Source organism: Chelonoidis abingdonii, chromosome 1, assembly GCF_003597395.2.
Source record: "Chelonoidis abingdonii isolate Lonesome George chromosome 1, CheloAbing_2.0, whole genome shotgun sequence".
Classification (NCBI taxonomy): Eukaryota; Metazoa; Chordata; order Testudines; family Testudinidae; genus Chelonoidis; species Chelonoidis abingdonii.
The window spans coordinates 123,852,077-123,875,756 of NC_133769.1; the positions used below are offsets into that span (position 1 = coordinate 123,852,077).

Here is a 23,680-nt window from a genome sequence, read left to right on the forward strand (position 1 = left end):
TAGGAAGTGCAGTTATCTGAAGGAAATGGGGGCTGGATGATTTATACTAGTCATTCTGCTTAGGACTTTTTTAAAAAAAATGGATTCCTAAAATTAGACTCATTTGTAAATCTGACCTGATATTCAGAAGTTCTAAGCTGCAAATTTTAAATCAAATTCAGGAAAACCAATATTTTAAGTTGATTTGTATATGTGATGGGGTTTTTTTTCCGCAGCAGTTTGGCCATAACGGCAGTCGTCACAGGTACAATGGAAGATAAAGTACGTATGTTGTGTTTTGATTTAGATTATTGTGGGTACCTTAGCATTCAACCCTTTCTTGCCACTAATTTAAAAAAAAAATCCTTTAAAAGCTTTTGTATAAGGTTTTTTTTCCTGTGCCGTTTCTGGTTCCAAGTGTTATCATTTGAGTTGCAATTACATGGTTTTAAAACTGAATAGTCAAGTTTTGGAACCCTGTGCTTCCTCATAAGTTCTTGATTGTTGTTATGCTTCCTTTGATACATTTTTTTTGTAAGTGAGGAAAGGATTTGTCGTTTGCAGTGTTGGTCCTAGGATATTGGAGACCAGGTAGGTGCAGTAGTAGTATCTTCTATAGGACCAACTTCTGTTGGTGCAAGAGACAAGCTTACATAGTGCTCTTCAAGAAAAGTCCTGAAAGAATTTGTCCATAGCGATGCTGGTTATTTGGGTGCTGAAGCTGTTAGTATCGCTCTTAATTACCCATAGTTGGAGCTTGTTTTGTAATGGTTTCTAGAGTACATATTACTGCATACAGCTCAGATAAAAGCTACATTTGACCATTTTAAGAGTGTAAAATGTCTTTGGCTTGGCATTGAATATGTAAGTGTTGGCTGGCATTGGTCCAGTTCATCCTGAGAATGCAGGATCTCATAGTTACAACAGTATTTGTAGTTTGACAGTTGTCTATAAGATGCACCCTCAAAAGATGTGCTTTTGTATTTTCAGGCTGTGCATAGTCTTAGGCCTTGTTAATGCATGAGGAAATGCTCTGAAAGCTTCCGGCTTCTTTATGTCAGTGTTAATTTGAAGCTACATCCTGAGCTAAGTATTAAGAAGCCCACTATGTTATAGAGCATTAATCTGGTCCCTTATCAACATATGAAGTCTTCATTGTTCTCATAGAAATCTGTCTGAGTTTCTTACGATGTAGTTTAAAAAAATAAATTGAAAGCCATAGAATTAACTTGGTGTCAGTGATGTCATTTCAGAGTAAACTGGCTTTGGATTAGGTATAAATACTAAAGACCCATCCAATTTCTATATCATGTAAAATGCATCAGATTGAGTGGTGTCAATCACTCATCCTAAATTCATTGGACAGGTAATATCATTACTTAAACTAGTCTGTGATCAGTATTTCTCAGTTTCTTCATGCCTGTTTTGACAAGGATCTTCCCTGCAAATAGAAGTTAATGATTTCTAATGCCGTATCTGGAGTAGAATTTAGAATGATCAAGTTTTGGATTTAATAACTCAGCCTATTATTAAGGGAGACTTGATGGTATGAGTATATCTTGTTAATGTTATTCCTTAGCAGGACTTAATCTTCCTGTTAGATGTTAGGTAATATTCAGCTGCAGACATTGCAGTGCAGTTAGCCAGTCTCAGACATTTTACCATGCGCAAAATACGCAGAGTTGCCATGTGAAGATCTCTGCATATGTTCACCAACCGTTAAGCATGGAATGTGTATTGCAACAATAAAACTGCTAGTCCGCATCAGTATTCTGCCAGCTTTCACACACTCCCCTCTTTCAGGCTTTTTTAGAGTTGGATTTGTTTTTTTGAAGCTTTCATAGTTCTTTAATGTTGGCATATTTCTCTGTATTTTGATATTCTTGAAGTTTTTAGTTTACAAAATGTGCTCTGTGATAGACTATGCTTTGTTTTCAGAAACGAGAAGTTTGCCTGAAGCTCTGAGTGTCTGAATTGCAATCTGACTACACTTGTCCATTTGTGTGCCCTGCTGTAGTCTGGAAATTTTTGTTAAAAATTATTTGATTTTGCAAGAAAGAGACTGACAGTTACTGTCAGGTTTGTTTTACAAGAGTAGATGTATGTGCACCACCTGCAGGTGAGGTGGTTGAATAGCTCATGGCTTTATTGTGGAGTTTTCAAGCCTATTTATGCACAATGACTGTAGCTTGTAAAGAACAAGAATTATAGGCAAGGGAACAATGAGAGATAGTATGAATAAATGTACAGGCTGCGTGTGTGTGTGTGTATGTGTGTATATATATATAATATATATATAAAATAAAAAATATGCAGCCTGTACATTATATATATGTGCAGCCTGTACATTTAATCACACTATGTTGAATGTCTCTCATTGTTCCCTTGCCTATAATTCTTGTTCTTTACAAACTACAGTCATTGTGCATAAATAGGCTTGACAACTCCACAATAAAGCCATGAGCTGTTCAACCACCTCACCTGCAGGTGGTGCCCATATACCTACTCTTGTAAAATAAAAAAAAGTTAAATAAAATAAAGAACTAATACCCAAACTGCCTGTAGGACTTTTCCAGTGTGGGCACCAAATGGCACATGTGGCTGGGGGTAATATAAACCTGAGGGTGAGTGTAAAGGCCATCCTACTGCTATACCTCAGGCCTGTTAAAGGACCTTGATGGAAGCCAGAATCCCATCCCACTCCCTTTCCTGAGGTAGGAGAGAGTAATGGTCTCAAGTTGCAGTGGGAGAGGTTTAGGTTGGATATTGAGAAACTTTTTCACTAGGAGGGTGGTGAAGCACTGGAATGGGTTACCTAGGGAGGTGGTGGAATCTCCTTCCTTAGAGGTTTTTAAGGTCAGACTCGACAAAGCCCTAGCTGGGATGATTTAGTTGGGAATTGGTCCTGCTTTGAGTAGTGGGTTGGACTAGATGACCTCCTGAGGCCCCTTCCAGCCCTGATATTCTATGATTCTGTGAGGGAAGCTACAAGGTACATGGGACAGAGGCATACCCCCCTCCCCCATCATGAGCTGCTGTGTCCAGGACCAGTCCGCATGCAGCCCATTGAGTTATATGGACCTCAGTCAAACACTTCTAACCCACCAGCCACACTGGAACCTTTCAAAGTAATTGAAACACCCAAAACCAGATGTCCAGCATGCCAGATGAAAAGTGAAAACTCATATGGCAGTTTGACAGTTTTGCCACTGGGTAAAAATTCCTTCCAGATCCCCAAATGACAATCAGTCTAGCCCCTGCCATCAGAGGAGATCCAACATACTAGTTTAAGGGTAGGGATGAAACAGGGAGCCCAAAATGGCTGTTTGCCTATGCAGCAAACCATTGCAGCCTTCTTCCTCCTCCAGGCAGGAACCAATCACCCTGTCCTTTTGCCACCCGCACCAGCCATTGGTAGCAGTGGTGAGTGGGACAGGCTCTGGAGCTAGAATGCAGCATGCAATACCCTTTTTCCTCTTCCCCCCCGCCCCAGCACAAGGTGAGGGTGAAGGGGAAAAGAAAGCAGCCAGCCTTCCCCCAGTTATAAAGGAAAAGGAGAGAAGAAAGCAGCAGCACATGGAATACAGCCCTAGTTGCTCCTGGTTGAGATCTATCTCTCCTCCTCCCCCACCCCCACCCCCCATGTCAGAGCTCCCTGCCCCATCAAAGCTGCCAACAAAGTGATCATTTTCTTTTTACCCACAGACATGAAATTAGTAAGTACCTTGGAAAATTAGTTAAGAGATGCTATCAATTTAAAGACACTTCTGTATGATATTTTTTTACTTCATCGTTTTGCAATTAATATGTTTGGATAGAATAGGATAGCACAAAACATGTAAAATCACAAAAATTGGCCTGGGAGATTGGGGGTGGATGTATATATAAAATGACTTTTAAATCTTTTTAAATTGCCAAAATATGAAGGTGTCCCTTTAGTGCACCACGTCTACTTTTTCATCTGCTTAGGTTTTTGCTCCAAAGTCCAGAGAACTTGGATCATTTTAGTTTTTTTTAAGCAAAATAGAACTGTATACAGAGGGAAGTGATCAAAAAATTACAGAAATAATTATTTCAGGTTGATGGTATATGCATGATGTTTGAAAGCCATACTTAGAGTCTCTGTACATAATGATTAAAGACAATAACCTCAAATTCAGCAGCTCTGTCTTTTGAAAGTGAAAGTGTATTTAAAACGTGCTTTTTAAAATTACTTGACTGTAGCTGCTTATGGCGTCAGTTAATCTTTGGAATATGACGAATAATAAAAGCCTAGTTAAAGTTTATGTTGGAGGATATTTTTTTGCTGCTGTTTTTGTCATCAGCATTTTGAAACCATGGGAGAATGTGGAGAGAGAACTCAGGAAAGTAGAAGTTTGAGTTTTATGGAAGGAAAGGAATGGACATAGAAATAATTGGCACCTTAGAAGGAGTGTTAATCCATATATGTATCTAAAAATAAATTCCTTTTCCTTCATCCAGAAGCAGTTAGATTCCATGGTGATAAATGCCTTAGAAAAACCCGGTTACCTAAGGTGGGGGGTTAAAAATCATACTAGGCAAGGATATCTTTTCCATCCTACAGTAAATATGTCTGCATGTATGCTGTGATGGGAATAATGTGAGTATGTGGTTTAGTTTGGAGCGTCCAAAAATTCACTAATGTTGAACAGTTTAAATACTTTTTAGTATCTTGAAACAAAGTTTTAACTTGATTCCCTCATATAGAAGAAATGGACTGTTGCTTTTATATGAGAACAAACCATTTTGTCCTTTTCTCTTATGAGAAGACTGTAAAGGTAATTAGTCAGTTTGGATCTTGCTTTTCATTTTTTTGTATAGATATTAATCATTAGAGGATTTCAAGATTTGGAAGCTATCTCTAGGGTTCATGGTGTAGCTCCTGAACTTATTTATAGGGGGTAAGCACTTGGGCACCAAAATTTTGTTCCCGAGAACTGCCATTATGAATGCCTGTGGGCCTTATTTCTTTCCCAAAATTCTGGGCAAGCTAGTATGAGAGAGCAAATAATTCTTATTTATTTATTCAGGGTCTAAACACTTTTTGTATATCCTTTGAACCAACATGTTTTGTATTCATAACATAATCAAATAATGTTTTTAGACTTCTGTAAGAAATAATGACATATTTTTCCTTTATTAGGTATTTGTTTGCTTGTGGAAAGGTTGCAAAGTATATAATACACCTTCAACAAGTCAAAGTTGGTTACAGAGGCATATGCTGACGCACAGTGGGGACAAACCTTTCAAGGTAAGCTGTTTTTATAAGAAATCATGTTTTGTATGTTGAAAACGATAATTTTACTTTTTATGTTTGGGCTACATTTTTAACACAGGAGGATTTTCTAAAAGTATCGAAAGAGACAAACGTTGGCCAATTGCACTTCATTAATCATTTATATTATAGCACGTGAAGGTTCCATCACTGTACAAACACAGATGAAGACACAGTCCCTGCCCCACACAGATTGTACATTTATTCCCAGTGCCTTTATCTGAAGTGGTATGGGAGTCTCTTCAATTTAACTGTCTTTCCTGAAGCTCAGCTTCCAGTTTAACCTATCTGTTTAAGCTGAAAACAGGTGGAAGCATGGCTCTTATGTTTTAAACTTCCACTCTTGGTGAATAAAAAAGCATGTGAATCCTGCATCTAAATGACAGCCATTTTTGCAAACAAAATGTAGTTGAAACCCAGTGAGCGATATTTATGATCAACATATTTCTTCTTAATGTAGTAAGGAAGTGTGAGTCAGGAATAGAGGTCCATATAGCTGACTATATTTCTTGCATAGCATTTTCTAACTTTCTCTCTCTCTTTCTCCCCCCCTAATCTGTACCTGTGATTCTAGGTATAGTAATGTTTATCATTCCCATATCCACCTATCCGTTATTAATGGGTTGCTTCATCCTCTTATGGATACAGTGGGGCAGTTCATAGCTGTCAATCCTGGATCACTTGATGGTAAGTCCCACCCACACTATTTCCCATCTGAAGTTCTCCCTCCATGCAGGGTTCATCATTTTGATGAAACATCAATTTGGGCTTTTCTTCCTCTGTGATAACTTACCTAGGTAGTATTTTTTTTCCCCTCTAAAAAGTAGTACTATTTTTTTCCTTGCTACTCTATTCCATTTTCTTTTTTTATATTTCTCAGATAGAATTTTTTGTTAATGACCTCTGCCAGATGTTATTTCTCTGCAGAGATCATATTTGCATCATGGCAGAAAAAGAGAAGCTATGGTCAAAGCCTGAGATGAAAAAATGCAATCCACCTCTCCAACCTTGTATGCAAACTAAAATGTCATTTTTCATCGCAAACTACATAACATAATCGGAGGATTTCTGACTGAGAGGATGAATGACAAACGGGAATTCAGTACCAGCCCTTAAGCTTGCTCAGGGGAATTTAAATTGGCATGAAGGTGATGGCTCTTATTTTCAGAAGCTCAACAGATGGGTCAGAGATCCTTAATACCTCCAGATATGATTATTCCAGTAACTGATCCAGCGCTAACTGCTAGTCCGGAAACAATTTTGAACGTTATTGATCAGATGAAACTTCTCCTTTAATTCCCCTGCACTTTGAGATTTAAAATGGATATTTTCTGCTTTATAAGTAGAGGCAAGTGGTGGTGATTGTTCTGAAAGATCATCTCTTCTTGTAGCTTTCTGGTAGCATGCAAACTTGTATTTGGCCTAAACCTGACTAGATAGGTCTGTCCTAATTGTCCTTGTGCACTAGTTAGAGATGTCAGATGTATTTTTTTTTATCATCAATCTGCCTAGACCGGTAAGATTATTCCTGTCAAAGTTTTAGTATGGTATAAACAAGCAATCGAAAGCCATAGGCATTCAACTAAGGCATCACTATAAATCAGGGAAGCTTAACCCATCAAAGATTAGGTAAAAGAGTCCAATTTTAGAGACCTTTACCTTTGAAAATGTAGAGTTTTTAGGGGGTACACCCAAAAATGGATGATGAATTACTTCATTTTGAGTTACAGTTGCCATAGTTAGTTACCTAGCAAAAGACAGAAGCTTCTGTAAAGATCCCAGCCCCAGTGGACACCAACTTTTAGGTTAATGCATTTGCATATAGGCCTGGTGAGAACTCGTACATCTAAACTTCCAAGCAGTTTGTCCTAGATGAAGGCATCTTATATTAGATGTACTGATATTGCTTATCTGTTCTCAGTACTTTCTGGCTAAGGTTGATGAAAAAACTCTAAAGATTACAACTATTGGTCAATAGTGCTGCTCATGGGCTGTGAGTAATTTCAGCATTTCATCATATTATCCTCTAATTCTTTGTTTGTCTGGTGTATTTTCCTTAAACTCTACTGATTTGATTTTTTTTTTTTTTTTTTTTTAAACACCTCCTGTGGTAGCTTTGACTCAGTGGGAAGTTTGCATCTCCAGTGGAGCTTACTGCTGTCTTTTTTTTTTTTTTGGTTCCTGTCAGAGAATCTAGCACCAGAAATCAGACTGCACCCATGTGCCCTGATTTCCAGATATTGGGGAGTAGACTGTTCCCACATGTATGTGAGGACAGAGTCTTTACTGTCTGTACTTGAATGGATGGAGAATATGCTATGGCCAGTGCCAAGACTAGTTGAACTAACAGTGTAGGTGTCCGCTTCTGACCTAATGCACTGGATGCTCTTTATTAAGGTTTTCTGGGCCGCAGTGCTAATGGCTTACATTGGTAACCACTTGTCTTTCATTTGGATTGTCTAGATTTCATATAGTATTCATTAAAGGCTCAAAGATCTACCATATCACACGAAAATTTCTTTGATAAAAGGTAGTATCTAGTCTCATTAAGGCCAAAGAGAATGTGCATCCCCCAGGTTTCAAGTATATTATCCATTCATCATCCTTCATCTACAGCGGGAAAAAGTTTTTTCAAGAGGCCGACTTCTAGGTTCGAATTCAGGAGTTCCCAAAGTCAAATTGCTCAGTGTCATAGCAGAAGCCAAAGTATTCTGAGTCTTATTTACACACTCAGCAGCAACTCCTACTTTCAGTGAAGCCCAGTGTTTGCTGCAAGTTAGCACATAGCTAACCCTCGTCAGTATCTGCCTCTCAGAAACTTCTTGTCCGTTTGACTGGGACTTTTTGTTCCTGATGACCCCAGTCAACTCAAACACAGGGTCCTCAGCAATGTCCAGCTACAAAATCTACTTCAGAGAAATCCCTCCAAATGATCCCCTTTGAGAAAGCATTTGAGTTCAGTCATACCAGCAAGAAACATTGTAGGAAATCTGATCCCATCAAACCTGAGATATCTGGCAAAAGTTGGGAAGGGTTGTAATTTCGAGGGCCACGTTTAGACTACGCGCCGTATCGGCGCGTTAAAATCGATTGCCCGGGGATCGATATATCGCGTCTAATCTAGACGGGATATATCGATCCCTGAGCGCACTTATATCAATTCAGGAACTCCACCAACCCCAACGGAGTTCCGGAATCGACATGGCGAGCCGCGGACATCGATCCCGCGCGGTGAGGACGGGTGAGTAAATCGATTTTAGGTATTCGACTTCAGCTACGTTATTCACGTAGCTGAAATTGCGTATCTAAAATCGATTTTACCCCGTAGTGTAGACCAGCCCAAGGAGGGCTTCCTGATACCCAGAAAGCCAGAAGAACACAATCCTAACATGAATTCCTGAGAAGCCAGACTTCACCGGGTTAAGGAAAATTTCATATCATCTCTGGGTGCTAGTCACTGGTGTTCATCATTGATTACCCAACATTCTGTCTTGTCCCCACAAAGATCACTAAAGTACATAGAAATCCTACGTGATTCAGACATGAATGATCTCAAAGCCTTCCTTCCCCATGATGGGATCCAGAACACTGTGGATTTGGCAAGCAGGATTTGCCAGAGTAGTCATCAACACGAGCTATGCTGCTAATGTCGGTGCTGGAGGCCAAAACAATGTATGGATTAGTCACAACACAAATGTGTATACTGCAGGACTGTTCATGTGGCCACAGAGCCTTGTATGACACTGAGGAAATGGACAACTTCCTAGCCTTGGTGGCAGATCAAGGGTCGGACTGCAATTAGGCTTGGACTTCCCCTAACCTCCAGTTACTCCAGTGGGATTGTGAACCCATGCAGAGACTGCACAATTCAAGTACTTGGTCTCTTCAGGTATTGCAGCAGCTTCATATTAATGTTATGGAGATGAGGGCTACTTGAAAACACAATGGATTTTCAGAGAACTGACATTTGAGCCACTCTGTCTTGTATAAATGCTAAAACAGAAAAAAAAAATCTCACTTCCTTTATTAGGAAGCCTTTCACGTGTGAAATTGGGCTGTCCCCCACAGGATATTGCTAGTTGCCATTTACCTCGCATAAAAGGAAAACAAGATTGCAGACATGCTTAGTAAATGGGTAATGGACCTACCAAAATTAAGGGATAAGGATACTTAGTGGATGAGAGCTTTTTTGGGTGGGGAACACCAGAGAGCTCTATTAGGAACTCTCCAGAAGAGTGAGCTACCAATATTCTGTAGAAGGCACTGAGAAGAAATGCATTTCCACAGATATTTGTCATAGCAAAGGTTCTGATCATACTCAAGAGATTGAGGAATTCCATGAATCTCCCCCCCCCCCCCATTGCTTTGGTTTCACATGGGTCTCAATCCCATTAATGATAGTAGTGGCTAATCCCATCAGCATGAGAATTTGGCCATATTTTATCACATAGAACTTGGGCACCTCTGTAGATCCCAGCTTAAAGTCTCTCTTACTTGTTGGCATGGGTCTTACAGTTCAAGAGCTAAGTACTATTATGGTGGAAAGTAAGATGATGTCTCTCTGAGAGTCCTGGTTCAAATCCTTTTAGCTTTCTGAAGGCACCTCTCATAAGGCTAAGGACATTGTGGAGATGCTAACTGATTTTTGTATCAGTCTTCACTACAGAAGATACTGTATGGGGTGGAAGGAGTCTTACTCAGGACCTTCACATTTTTAGCTAATAAAGATGAGGCACTGTCAGACTGAGATGGCAAGCAGACTTGCTGGAATAAATAAAACACTGCATTTTAAAAAGACCTAATGGTATGCATCCAAGAATGTAATGGCTAAGTTGCACACAAAAATGTAGTCTAATTAAAATCGCATGGGCTCCTGTAGCAGGACTGGAAGGATAGTCAGGGTTGTGCCTATCTTTATAAAAGGCAATAGGATTGATCCTGGGAGTTAGACCTTGGAGCTTTTCTTCAAGTCCAGGAAAACTGGTTGAAAAGAATCAGGGAATTATAAAACATATATCTGAATGTGTGATAGGAACCAACTACTAGGACTTTTATAAAAGAAAATTGTGCCTGTAGTCTACTAAAAGTAATTGAATGTGTCTATAAAACAGCACTTAAAAAAGAACTGGTGGATATCAATTGTTTGGATTTTCAAAAATCCTTAAACTTAGTTGCTTTGTAAACTAATATGGAGTAAGAGGCAAAATTTTATCTTGGATTAGAAACTGGCTAGGAGAAAACAAGAAACTGAAAAAATGGGCAGATCTCAAATTGGCAAAAGATTAAATGGAAGATTGAGGAACTTCAGAGGAGCAGATCAGAGTTAAGCCATATGTCTTGTTGACAAATGTAACATGATGCATACTGGAAGGAATAGTTTGAACTGATCATACATATTATTGGGTTCTAAATTAGCTATAGACTTGTCAGGAAAAAGAAATGGATGTATTGGGTACGTGTACACTGCATGCTAAGATAGGGCTCTGACTCAGATTTGAGCCCACCCCCACCCTCATCTGTCCACACACGTGGGTATGACTCGGGGTAAGCAAGAACTCAGAATCCTTCTAGTGCTTCTGATAGGTCAGAGCCAAGTCCCAGTGTGTCTTGGGTTCATGTCCCATGTCACTGTGCAGCGTAGACTCAGGTCCAGCTGCAGATTCAAGTCAGAAGCTCTGTGTAGTGCAGTATGGATGCATTTGCACAACTGAGACTTGGGTCCAGCAATTGAAAACTCAGGTTTACAATGCAGTGCACACACTAAAGTGTGCAGACTTGGGAACAGAGTCTATAGTTCTAGGCCCCACAGACCTGTGTTTACAATGTAGTGTAGACATCCATTGTGGACAGCTCAATGAAAATCTCTGTTTCTTGTGAAGCAGTGCTCAAAAAAAAAAAGGGGGGGGGGTTGGAGGTAGGGGACACATGGTGTTAGGATTTTAAAGAATGGGAAAGAAAATAATTGGATTATAACAGTGTAAATATATATGTCAGTGGTACAGATTTACCTGGAAAACTCTTCAACTCTGGTCGGTCAGTTTCCAGAAGAGTAGAGTAAAAAAGAGGGGAGAAGAGGTACTGCTGATTAGAAAGATTTCTTATGTGGAGGATGAAATGACTGACCGTTTAGAGAGGCAACTGTTCAAGTGTAAAGAAGGTAAAGTGGGTACTCTTGTGCACCTTTTTCTTCTAGTACAAGAGAAAGATGTGTTCATTAAATTGAAAGATAAGCTTAAAAGTGTGTGTGTGTGAATGAATCAAACTCTTAAAAAACTAGTCTGGAATTTATTGCAGTAGATATCACTGAGGCATTCAGATGTGTTGGATTAAAAAAGGCTTCAGCATTTATGTGGTTAATGAGAACATGCACCATTACATTAAATAGGATTAAAATATATATTTTAAAGAAGCATGTAAACCCTCATGCCAACCCCGGAAGGTTTATCTGCACTGCAATAGAGTGGCATGACTAGTGCCAATAGGCATACTCAAGCCAGCTTTGATGGAGCTAGTTATTAACAATAGCAATGTAGCCATGATGGCATGGGCTAGTCACCTGAATACAGTCCTGCTCAGCACTGTTGGTATGTCATTGGGTGTCTAGCTTACATGTTGTTGTTCCCCAAAAATACACTGTATGTTTGAATGAATTCTTATTAGTACACCACTTTCCCCACAGAGTTGAGGGTTATGTAAATTATGGGTATTTCTCTTTTAATTGATGATGGTTATGAAAGTGGTTTTGCCCCTTTTACGAAGGAACTGAAGGAAGACTATGGCCGGCCTAGCTACATCATGAGTAGCATGAGATGCTTCCTTGAGTCAAGTGACTTAGATCTTTTGAGCTGTGGTAGTCCACACTTGCACGGAGCCAAGGATGGTAATTTGTTGCAGTGCTTCTCTTCAGAGGACTATAATTGCACGTAACTGATTACCTCTTCCAGAAGAGAGAGTGTCTTCCTTATGCTCCCTTGGACTGGCTCGTTAATTGCTTATCATAGACACGATTAATATTGAACTTTTAATAATTTCAGCCGGCCTGGTTGTTCCCCAAAGTGGATTGTAGTGCTTATGAGACTGACTTGCAGTATCCCTTATTATGCCATATCCTGATAAAGCAAACAGAGAAAGGAAGTTGACCTGATTAAGCTGTTAGATGTACTAAACACACTCTTCAAAAACGGTTTCCTCAACAAAGTCAACAGGAATTTGACACTTGCTGAAAGGATTCATATGCTTGGGAGAAGTGATAGGTTCAAGGCAACGTGCAACAATTAATTATTGACCTAGAAAGAATTTAGTGAGACTTAATCTGGGCAATTATAACCTTGAATAGAAATATCCCTGCCTGCAAAACTCCATATTGAGGACATTGTAGCTGTTTCTTCCCAGATAAAATTATTCCAGTGGGTGTACTCTGTGTTTTGTACATCTCTCTTGCAGGCTTTGCTTCTACGGTGGTTAGTATTTAAAGTAGTAACTGATGTCAACATGAACACTTGTCAGAGGCTCTGGTATGAGAACTCTGGTCAGCAGTAAAAGAGAGAGCATTAAATAACTGAGTGGTCCTGCCAGCACCAGTCACTTCCAAAACTCATTAAAGGATGAGCATTTTTGATATGCTTGATAATGGAATGACGGTTGTATAGCCCAGCAAACAGGATCAAGACATTCCAGTCTTTATTTTGAATTCTGCCAGTTATTCTTCTGGCAAAGTATCCTCTTCATCAGAGCGCTACACATGAAGGATGTATAAAAAGGCAGATTGCCTAAGCAGACTGATAATTGAGCAATAATAGTGTTCAAATCTATAGGATTTATGCAGATGACAGCTGTTTGAAACATCAAGATTGGATTTATTTGCAAAATTTCACATTTGTTACTGTCAGAGACATAATTTCTTTGAATCCAATAGAAATACAAAGGCAACATAACTTCTTTTCAGACCATGATTAGGAGACTCTTCTTTATTTGTTAGAATCCCATCAAATTTAAATGTTGAACCAATATGTCAGCTTTTTACTTGCTAAAACCTGTAGATGTAGTGTTCCATGTTTTCATCTTCCTGAATTGAGTGTGTCAATACCCAAGGGTTGGATTTTCAGAAGTGCTTAGCTTTAGACTAACTGCACCCTTGGAGTCAGAATTTAGGCCATGCTTCTAGAAACCCCACCCAAAGCAGCATAGGCATTGTGGCACTTAGAATTGTTTTAGGATTTAACAGTGTCCTCTCAAAATAAATACTGTGACTGAATTAAGTTTGAATTTTTAAATTTCAAGAAAAAAAAGTTTTGTCTTTAAAACCTGACCATAGAAAGTAATGTCTGGCTAAAATAAAAGCTCTGGTGTGCAAAGAGAGAACTTTTTATTCCTGGCATAGGCTATTCTGTGAATCTGTAGGGGAATATTTAAAAAGTTTATTTTACAGATTTCAGTATAATTAGAATGGTTAACTGCTAAATGTTATACTCCCATCCACGTGCAGCTAGATATTAGAGGGGATCACATCTCATTAGTCCACAGTAAATTCGGAAGTTCTGAAAGAAGGAACCGGAACTGAATGTTTGAGATAAAAATAACTTCACAAGTTTGATCTTATCTGTTAAGTTGGCATTATTATAAAGGATAAAAAAATGCATATTTTAACTAGAAACAAATATCATAATGAAAGCTTTTAAAGCTGCTATTTTAGTGGATCAGGTGCTGGAATATTTACAAGTGTCACCTATGGTTAGAATCTTTGTTTAACACATCAGTGAGAACAACTGTATGGTCAGAAAGAGTCAGATTTCTTAAGAGAAATCTATGGTAATGTGTCTAGTTAAAGCTTTTCAGAATGTAAGTTGGCACTGAGTTTCTTATATAGCACAAGCTATAATTCCAAAATAGCATTTATATTTAAAAGGGGATTATAGCAGATCTTTTGTTTTACTTCTTTACTACCTATTTCGTGCTTTTCCCTACCTATTCTGTAAATTAAATTCAATGTTCATTACTGCCCATTAGTAATGGTGGGTATGGGTACACTGGAGAAATTAAACTTCTTACATGTTAACTTATTTTCTCTTGAAGTAACATATCCACCAATCCGGACCCACCCTATGGTATTAACAAACAAAACCGAAAAAACCTTAGATCTGAGTTTCTGAAAGAGAGAGGTTTAAAGTGATGCATAATAGTTGAGTTTGATTTATCAGAGGTCTTCTAAAGCTGTATAAGTATTTGGTGGGAAGCTGATTAGGTGGGATTTAAAGTCCAGAGATCCTGAAATGACAGCCTGAACTGCTCCTATATCTTTGGAGAGGAAGAGACATAACCCATTAGTAACGGATTGCTGGATATATTATTTTAGAGAAAAAAAGAAAAGAACAGGTAAGACATTTTTCTCTTCTATTTCCTCTTGACTACAAAGTATTCTGTAGCATCTGTGATATACTACACTTCTTTTAATTAGCTTTAATAATATAACCAACTATTGTCAAACTATGTTGCACATGAAGACACAATAAAATAAATGGTCCTTATAAATAAATACTTTTGTATCTTGATTGCAGACTCAATTGCTTAACTCTATAACTAACCATTTTTGGGTGCTTTTTAGATGTAAACTGCACCTACTTGTGTATTTAAGTACGCTGTGTCAGTAATGACCTGGAATAAAGCTCAGTTTTGGATAGAGCAAGTACTGATTTTTGTGGTGAATCCCTTGAATATCTTGTGTGTGGTTGGAGAACAATGAAGTTTTGACCAGCTGTGTAATACACCCAAACAGACTAGAAACACCACTGTGTCTTATGAACCTGGCTTCCAGAAACATGTCTGGTACACATTTACCTGGTATATTTGTAGAATGTATTACTGTTTCACTTTCATTTAATAGTCCATATTTTTTTCTGGGACTATTTTCTGAGCTCTAGCACACATTGCTAAGAGTATGGCTTTAAATTTTGTAAGGAGTGTGGTTCTACTTTTAGGATCAGGTTTTCTGCTTTGTTCCAATCTTATCAGAGCTAATGGAGCTAGGAAGATTTCTAAGTGAAAGTTAAGAAGGCTGTGCAATACAGCTTCAGTAGGGAGCCCTATTTTTTTTTATAAAGGCTAAATAGTATAGAACCTCAAGTTTTATTTTAGTGACATTCAGTTTCCTTTCATGAAACCATCTTGTGTTCATGGAGAAATCACCAGCTTTTAATGATTTCAGAACTACAGAAGAAACAATTTTTGCTGGAAATTATGTTTTCAGATATTTGTTTTCATCTTTACTTCTGCTGGCACAAGTTTGATTTTTTTTTTTTAATTTTTTTTACATGACTAAGCTCAGATTCTTATTTCACATCACTATGAATTCAGGGTAGTTGAAGTCACATTGGTTTTATTCCAGCTATACAGTTGTGTAAATGATGCTAGGATCCTGGACCACTGTGTTTAACTTGTTCACAGATGCACTTATTAGTTGCTAATATGTGATTGACAGATTCCAAAGCCAAAGGGATGATTGTGCTCGTCTAGTCTGACCTGTATATAACAAGTGTCTATAGAACTTTCACTAAATAATTCCTAAAGCATATTTTATAGAAAAATATCCAATCTTGATTTAAAAGTTGTTAGTGATGGGTAATCCACCATGACCCTTAGTAAATTGTTCCAGTGTCTGATTGCTCACTGTTAAAAATCTATGCCTGATTTCCAGTCTGAATTTGTCTGCCTTCATTTTGTAGCTATTGGGTCACGTTATACCTCTGCTAGCTTGAAGAGCCCAGTGTTAGTTCCTGATGTAAATACTTACAGATTGTAATCAAGTCATCCCTCAACCTTCTCTTTGTTAAAATAGATAGATTGAGCTTGTTGAGTCTGTCAGTGGGAGGCATGGTTTTTAATCCTCTAAATATTCTTGTGGCTCTTCTGAGAGCCCTCTCCAAATTACCAACATCCTTCTTGAATTGTGAGCACCAGAAGTGGACACAGTATTCCAATAGCAGTCATAGCAGTACCAAATAGACAAATAAAATGTCCTTTCCTATTCAAAATTCCCTTGTTTATCCATCCCCGGTTCATGTTAGCTCTTTTGACCATAGCATAACATTGGGAGCTCATGTTCAGCTGATTACCCAAATCTTTTTCAGAGTCACTGCTTCCCAGGATAGAGTTGCCCATTGTGTAATCATGGCCTACGTTCTCTGTTATGGAGCTCAGAATGGCTCAGTTGGGAATGAGCCCAATTTGCAAGCTCAGGATATGTGAGGAAGAGGTTTGTGGTTTTATTTCTTGGACTGCTCATGGATGTCATTACCTGCAGAGTTACAGCCTCCCGCACTCCTCCAGCTGCTGCAGTGCCTGACTATCCAGGGAGTTTTCATAAGTGAGAAGGGAAATAAGAGGATGCAGGCCAAACTCAAACAACAAAGTGATAGTAGGAGGGAGAGAGAGAAATAAGAGCACATTGTTGGGCAGTGATGATTTAGTTCCTTTCAGCTACTAGTACAGTTAACTATCACTGTTATTTGGAAAGGGAGCTGAAAAAATTAATATTACATTCACACACATCCATTCTTATCCCAAAATGAGCATCAGAATCTTTTCCCTCCTACTTCCATTTTCAAGTGTGAGACCCTGGAGGGAAGATTTCCCTCCCCAGCTCCTAATCAAAGTGAAATTAAAACATTTTGTCTATCAACTAAAACTGAGATAAATACTGAATTATGTGCATTGTTGAACCATTGTTTTATGATTTACCATTTGTCTAATTGTTTCATATAACCAGATATAAGAACACTGACTATATCCATATTTCTTATGTTTGACCAGGAGATTTCTTGGTCTCATCTTGTTTTTCTGTTTTGTTTTCTGTCATTAGCTTTTGATTACACATTTTCTCAAAAAATTTGCTAAGGTTACCGTACCAAGCCAAAATAACTGAAGTACTTAAAATTTGTAAAAAATGAATTACAGTATCTTTTAAAAATAAGCAACCATTATTAATAGTATAGTACTTCATGTAAGCGTTAAGCTCAAAAAGTACTTTTTATAGAACAATCTCAAACCGTGAATTGTCACAAGGAAGGGCAGACGAGGTAGATGTAAGAGAACATTATATTTAATAAGTAAATAAAGTTGTAAAGTAACTGCAGAGTAGAGCTAGTTCATGAATGGAAGATTTTGAAATAGGGGTAAGTTTGAATTGAAAGGGGAAATGTCATTGAGGATGAGTGAATGGATCTGCTTCTTGCAGCAAGAGCTGTAGGTACAATGTCTAAGGTTTTTCTCTGAGCTTTGAGAGCTTTTTTTTTTGTGCTGTACAGTAATCTGTTTCACTGGAAAAATACGTGACAGGAGTTAGGATGGGTATTTGTATCACAGTTTTTCTTTTCTTGCATAGAATTTCATGCACTTTTGAGAACTTGAATTGATTGCTTCTAATTTGCTGGAATTCAAGTAAGAAAAGGTAAACTGAAAAAACCTAAAGTATAAGAAATCAATTCTCTGCAGACTATCTGCCACTTGAATGAATGCTACAGATTGCCCCAATATTCTCTTGTCATTTTGTTTCCCTTTAGTGTGTGGTTGGTGGGTGCAATGCCAGTTTTGCATCTCAGGGAGGGCTGGCTCGTCATGTGCCCACGCACTTCAGCCAACAGAACTCTTCAAAAGTTGCCAGCCAGCCAAAGGCCAAAGAGGAATCTCCTTCTAAAGCTGGAATGAACAAAAGAAGGAAATTAAAGAACAAAAGACGACGCTCATTACGTAAGTGTATGAGTTGTACTGATTTTTTTTTACCTCCATTGACAGTATTATCTTATTTTCCCCTTCTCCTTCCACCATGCCATCTCTCTCTGCCTCCAGCTGCATATTTGAGATCCCTTTCCAATTAAATTCAGAGAAGCCTAGGATATATTTGCCAGGCAGTGAGGCAGCCCCTCTGCACAAAGATGCTTATTGCTGTTGGGAAGGGTTTTTCTGATACAAAAATTAACGTGTTATATGTAAATATTGCGGGGGGGGGAACAGTTTTTATAAAGTGATCTAGAAAACCTTACTAAGTTTAAGTTCACTTATTGGGATGACAACTGATCACTTTTTACACATAAAAATAAAGGCTGAAAAATCAAAGGAGATCACTTTGAATAACAGAATCTCCATTATTCCTGGTTTGAAGAACGAGTTCAGCGCAAAACTAAAACGAATAATAATGTTTTCAGCATTTGGTCTGAAAATACTGATGGCTCCAAGGTCCAGTATGAAAATGTGGTGTAAAGAATTGATCAGCTGCAAATCAAAACAGATCTTTTCTTTCTGCTATTTAGTGTGTCTGATTTGCATTTGAAGCACTTCTGTCCAGTGAAGACTTAACAGGAGCTTCTGGAGCTTGCCAAAACTTGCATGACTAAAGCTAGGCATCTCAAAATTAATGACTGCACTTTCAGAGATGCTGAGCCCGACAGCTCATTTGAAGTCAAAATATGATTTAGGTGGCTGACTTTAAGTATCCAAATTAGAAAATATTGAGTCTTGTGTCCAGAAAAACTATTTGAAATTGGCAGTATGCACTTCTTATTTATATTTGATTGAATGTGATTGAGTCATAAGAGTCAAGTCAGGGCTTCCTCAGTTAAAGCTGTAACACAGCTCTTTGCCAGCATCAAGTTATCTCCATCCTTCAAGATTTACATAGCTATAATATGAATATATTGAATTTTTCTACAGATCTTGTGTAAAGAATATATACTCTGTATGTAATGGGGAAGTAAATGGAAAAATCTGTAAAAAGTTGTAGGTGGTGATAGGAGTTACAAACACATCATGTAAAGTGACCTAGAGAGGTTAATGTGAGTGGAAGATGATAAAATGAGATTATCTTGGACAAATGCAAGATAATAAATCTGAAGTAAAAGAATCTGATGCAAATTAATCAGGAAGGAGAAACCAGGAATGGACAGTAAGGAACAGTACTTGCTGGGAGAGGGACTCGATGACCCAATAGGTCTTCTTCTAATTTTTCTAGATTCTGTGATTCGAAATCTTTCTCTTCCTTCTTTTATCTTGTGTATATATATTGCTTAGATAATTTAAGTTAATATGCCATTTTGTCTAATGTTTCATAGAAGATGTGTAGAACAACTAATTTTTTCCCCTCTTGACATTGCTTGAGAAATTCTTCCTTACAGGACTTCACGCAAGGTATTGTTCTGTTGGAGTTCTCTTCAGCATGCTGACATCCTGTAGCTCTTTTTATCTCTATACATGTGGCTTCATGAGTAATTTTTTCTTTTAAAGCAAATGATAGTCACAGCTCCTACTCTTTGGTTACATACCTGTCTCTCTCATTATGTTGTAATTTGCTTCACTTTACTTCAAGAATTAAGTTCTATATAGAAAGAGAACTGACAGTTGCCATTAGCACTTACAGTTTTCTTGCCCCATGCAACAAAGCTGTTTGAATGACTTTACCTTAAGGCAAAATTCCCATCTAACTGAGTTGAGGGTAGACTCCTGTAAAGTACTTCTCCAAAGGCCATGTGACCAGAACATTTATCTGAAGCTGATCACACTTTCCTAAAATGCTACGTATAGGTAGCTTGTTTTAAAACTTTCTCCATGGGTTGCAAATTTTGTTAGGCTCTGAAATCAGACTCCTTAATGGTCTCGTAATTCTGTTTGTCTTTGTTTCTTCAAAAGTAGTGGGCCTAAAGTTAGGCATCTAAGGCAGTGATACTCAGACCTCAGTGGTTTAGGAGTCAAATTAGTGATCAGCATGACCCAAAAGAGCCACAGTAGTGTGAATTCATTGTTTCATTTACTATTTTTATATGTAGTAAAATTTGGCTCCTGAACCACTGAGGTCTGAGTAGATGCCTAACTTTAGGTACACTACATTTGAAGAAACAGAAAGGCAAGTGGATTATATAATTATTGTCACAGCAAAATGACTGACCAGGTATTCTGCAGTTGGTTAATAACATAGTAAAAGAATCCTGATTGGTTAAGAACTTAAATCAGTGTTTTAATCTGGGCTGCAAAGAGCCACAGCAGACGCATTAAAGAGCTACGTGCAGCTCCCGAGCCTCAGTCTGAGTATTGCTGATCTAAGGTCTGGTCCCACTTAAAAGTTAGGTTGACATAGCTACCGCACTCGGGGTTTGGATTTTTCACACCTCTTGAGTTCCGTCCGTTGATCTAACCCCCCAGTGTAGATGCGGTAGGTGGATGAAAGAATTCCTTCATCGAACTAGCTATGGCTGCTTCCTTTCCTACATCAAAGGAAAAACCCCTTTCATCACTGGAGAAAGTGTCTACACTATGGTGCTACTGTGGCACAGTTGCAGCAGTGTCGTCATATTGCTGTAGTGCCCATAATGTAGACATAGCCCAGATCTGTATTTAAGTACTTGAACGAGTGGCCTGACTTTCAGAGGTACTGAGCAGCTCAGGTTAGAATAAGTTATTGATCAAACAAATTCTGAAATACCATAACATACAATTTGCTAAAATAATTCAGAAAAAATAAATTCCTAAAGTTTGTCACCTCCCCATCAACCTTCCAACTTCCTTTTTCATTAACTGAAGAAAGTACTTATTTCCGTCCTCCTTTGTGGAGGAAATTCTGTGCACCTGGTTACAGTTTATAACTCAGGCAATTATTTTTTGTTGTTTAGAATTAAGTGCGTAATGAAAATACTAGCTATTGATTGTTCATACATGTTTACACTGAAAATAGCCTCATATTTACATCTATAGAAGTCAAAGTAAAGAGATCAGATTCTCTGCTCAAACTCGAGGTTCTCAGTGGAGCGTATTAACGCAAAATAGGTTACCATGAATGTTTAGGTGACAAAAGCAAGATTTTACTTAATTTACTAGAATATGAACAGTTTATTCTACATGTTGATATTTTGCTGGTCTTAAACTAGTTTATGTTTTGTCTTCCTGTTCATAAACACTGTGTATATTTTTTTCAGTTCCTTGTTATAGGCATATATGGGTTTAAAAACAATTGGTAATGAAAGATTAGATATTGTGTGAAGATGAATCTAGTATTTTTTGACTGTGATTTTTTTCTTTTTCTCTTGCTGTAGACACCTTCCTAGCTGATTACATAAGCAGTCAGATGGCGACTTGCTGACCTTGTTACTATAAGTGCTATCAAAATTGACACTCATGCTCACAGTCATAATATCTCTGCTACTGAATTCTGTTCTGTGTAGCCTCAGATAGATTCTCTGTTCCTAATACATTTGGAGACATCCATCCAAACTTATTGAAAGTGATTCTCAACTTTGTATGGTGACCCTAAAGTGTGTCTTCATATTTGCTACAGAATCTAAGCTTCTTCAGTTGCTTGTCTATATGTATTCTGCTCGTGGTGTGCCTACATTCTATGCACATAATTGGAATATTTGGGCCAGCAGTGCCTATACCAGGGAGAGCCCCACCCCTTCCAAAGGCATAAAGGGTGAAGTCGGGCCAGCCATCCCTCAGTTCCTTCTTATCACCTGTGACAGAGAGAGCAGTTTCACTATCTCTTCCACTTGTGGTCCTTAAACCAGAATTTTTATATATAGTTATCATCTTAGGTCTTGTCTTCACAGTGGTGTAATGAATTCTACAAAGGTGTGATTTCTAAAGCACACTAACATGTTGTGCATTAATTATTCTGTGTAGTCTCTGCTGGCATGCCTTAATATAGTGCTGTTTGAAACAGTAATTTGTAAAGGCCTGCTCTACATTAAAAAGTTAGTTTTTATCCAGTCCCGTGGCTCAGGGAAATGAAAAATCCATACCTCTGGGTGGCATAAGTAAGATGACCTAACCTTTGGTGTAGACAGCACTATATTGACAGAAGAATTATTCAATCAGTCTAGCTACCATCTCTGGGGGAGGTTAATTATCTGTGCTGATGGGAGAACCCTTCCCACTGGCATAGGTAGTGTCTACACTGTAGTGTTTCAAGTGGAGACAAGTCCTAAAGCACACAAATAAATCTTTAATGCTCATCAGCAGGAACTACGTGGACCAACTAATGTGCCACACATTAATGCACTTTAGAAATCACACCTCTACAGTGCGTTATCCCACTAATATTAGACAATCCCCTAACAATACATTAGTAGTTAGGATAGTATTTTTGTTTGGTTTAACTATTTCTAGCTATATGTTTACCAGTACCAGATAGTCAACTTCATAGCTGACCAAAAATCTCCTGGTTTTAAATATTGCTGTTTGTGTCGCACAGCTATACTACTCAGTGATTGGCATTATTATTTTTTCTTTGTGAGGGGCATATCTCTGAGACATGCTGTTTTTCAGTTGTTCTCCAGAGGAACCCTAATCGCCTGGGGTGCATGTGTGACATACCCCAGGTACAATCTATGCTGATGAACAGCTGTGTCACCTGAGCCTTCTTACCTTGGGTGCTCTTTACACTGCTTTGTGCTGTAGCTACCACTCCCGGTCTGCTCTCACACAACCTCCAGCATGTAAGTCACTCCCAGTCACATTGTATGAGTTCTGCAGCCAGCCACTCTTGAACCACACTGCAGGGTGACAACAGCATGCTTCCAATCCCAGACTTTCTCCTGGACAATACAGGCTCATATGAAGTCCATTATTTTATTAATAGAAAATGATATGTACAAATCCTGTTACCCCAAATGGAGTTTCCCAAACACTTCATTTCAAGCACACTGATAAGGATAAAACAATAAAACAAATTTATTAACTACAGACAGAGATTTTAAATGAATACAAGAAGTGAGGCATGACAGTCAGAATTGTTTACAAAAAAAAATAAGTGACTAACTTGAGTAAATTCAATGCAAAGTCTCTCACCACTGTTTCAGCAGTCCTACTGGCTGAACTTCTTTTAGTCAAGATACCTCCTGCAGTCCAGTGTTGTTTTCTTTGTTCTTCAAGTGTCATGAATGCTGTGGGCAGAGAAAAAGGGAGGAAATCTTTCCTTTTATGGTCCTCTCCCACCTTTGAGAGGCTTCTCCATCAGGCAGCAGGGTGCCAGGCAGTCCCCATTGTCGGGAACGCTATCTGTTTCTTTGCTAAGATGTAGATTTTCATCCATGTCCCTTTTCCTGCTAATGAATGGCCATGCAAGCAGGTGATGGCCTATTTGACCTTGTTTATACCTGACTGAGGTGTCAGTTTGCCCATTGTCTCTGAAAAAGTAGTTTGGCCACTCCCAGAATTTGAATGTTTCAGTAACATCATACTGTGGAATCTCATAACTTAATTCAATGGAGCAACACATATTTTGCCAGGACAGCATTGACCAGCGAGTTATGGGTTTTCAGATAAGAACTCCCAAAGCATACTTTGTACCAAGATTATTATAGTTGTGTGGAAGGGGTGAATACAGGGGTACAGACCATCAGAGTGCTTGATCATGATTCGTTTAGATAA

At 38.4% G+C, this 23,680-nt stretch overlaps 1 protein-coding gene across 2 annotated transcripts in view; it reads left to right on the forward strand.

The window, feature by feature from the left end:
- Positions 1–23,680, forward strand: part of AEBP2 (AE binding protein 2) — an 85,160-nt gene that overhangs the window by 29,694 nt on the left and 31,786 nt on the right. For both annotated transcript variants that reach the window (XM_032796045.2, XM_032796046.2), the window contains exons 3-4: positions 5,144–5,251; positions 17,830–18,016. In XM_032796045.2, coding sequence (XP_032651936.1) covers positions 5,144–5,251; positions 17,830–18,016 — 295 coding nt within the window. The remainder of the gene's footprint in view (positions 1–5,143; positions 5,252–17,829; positions 18,017–23,680) is intronic.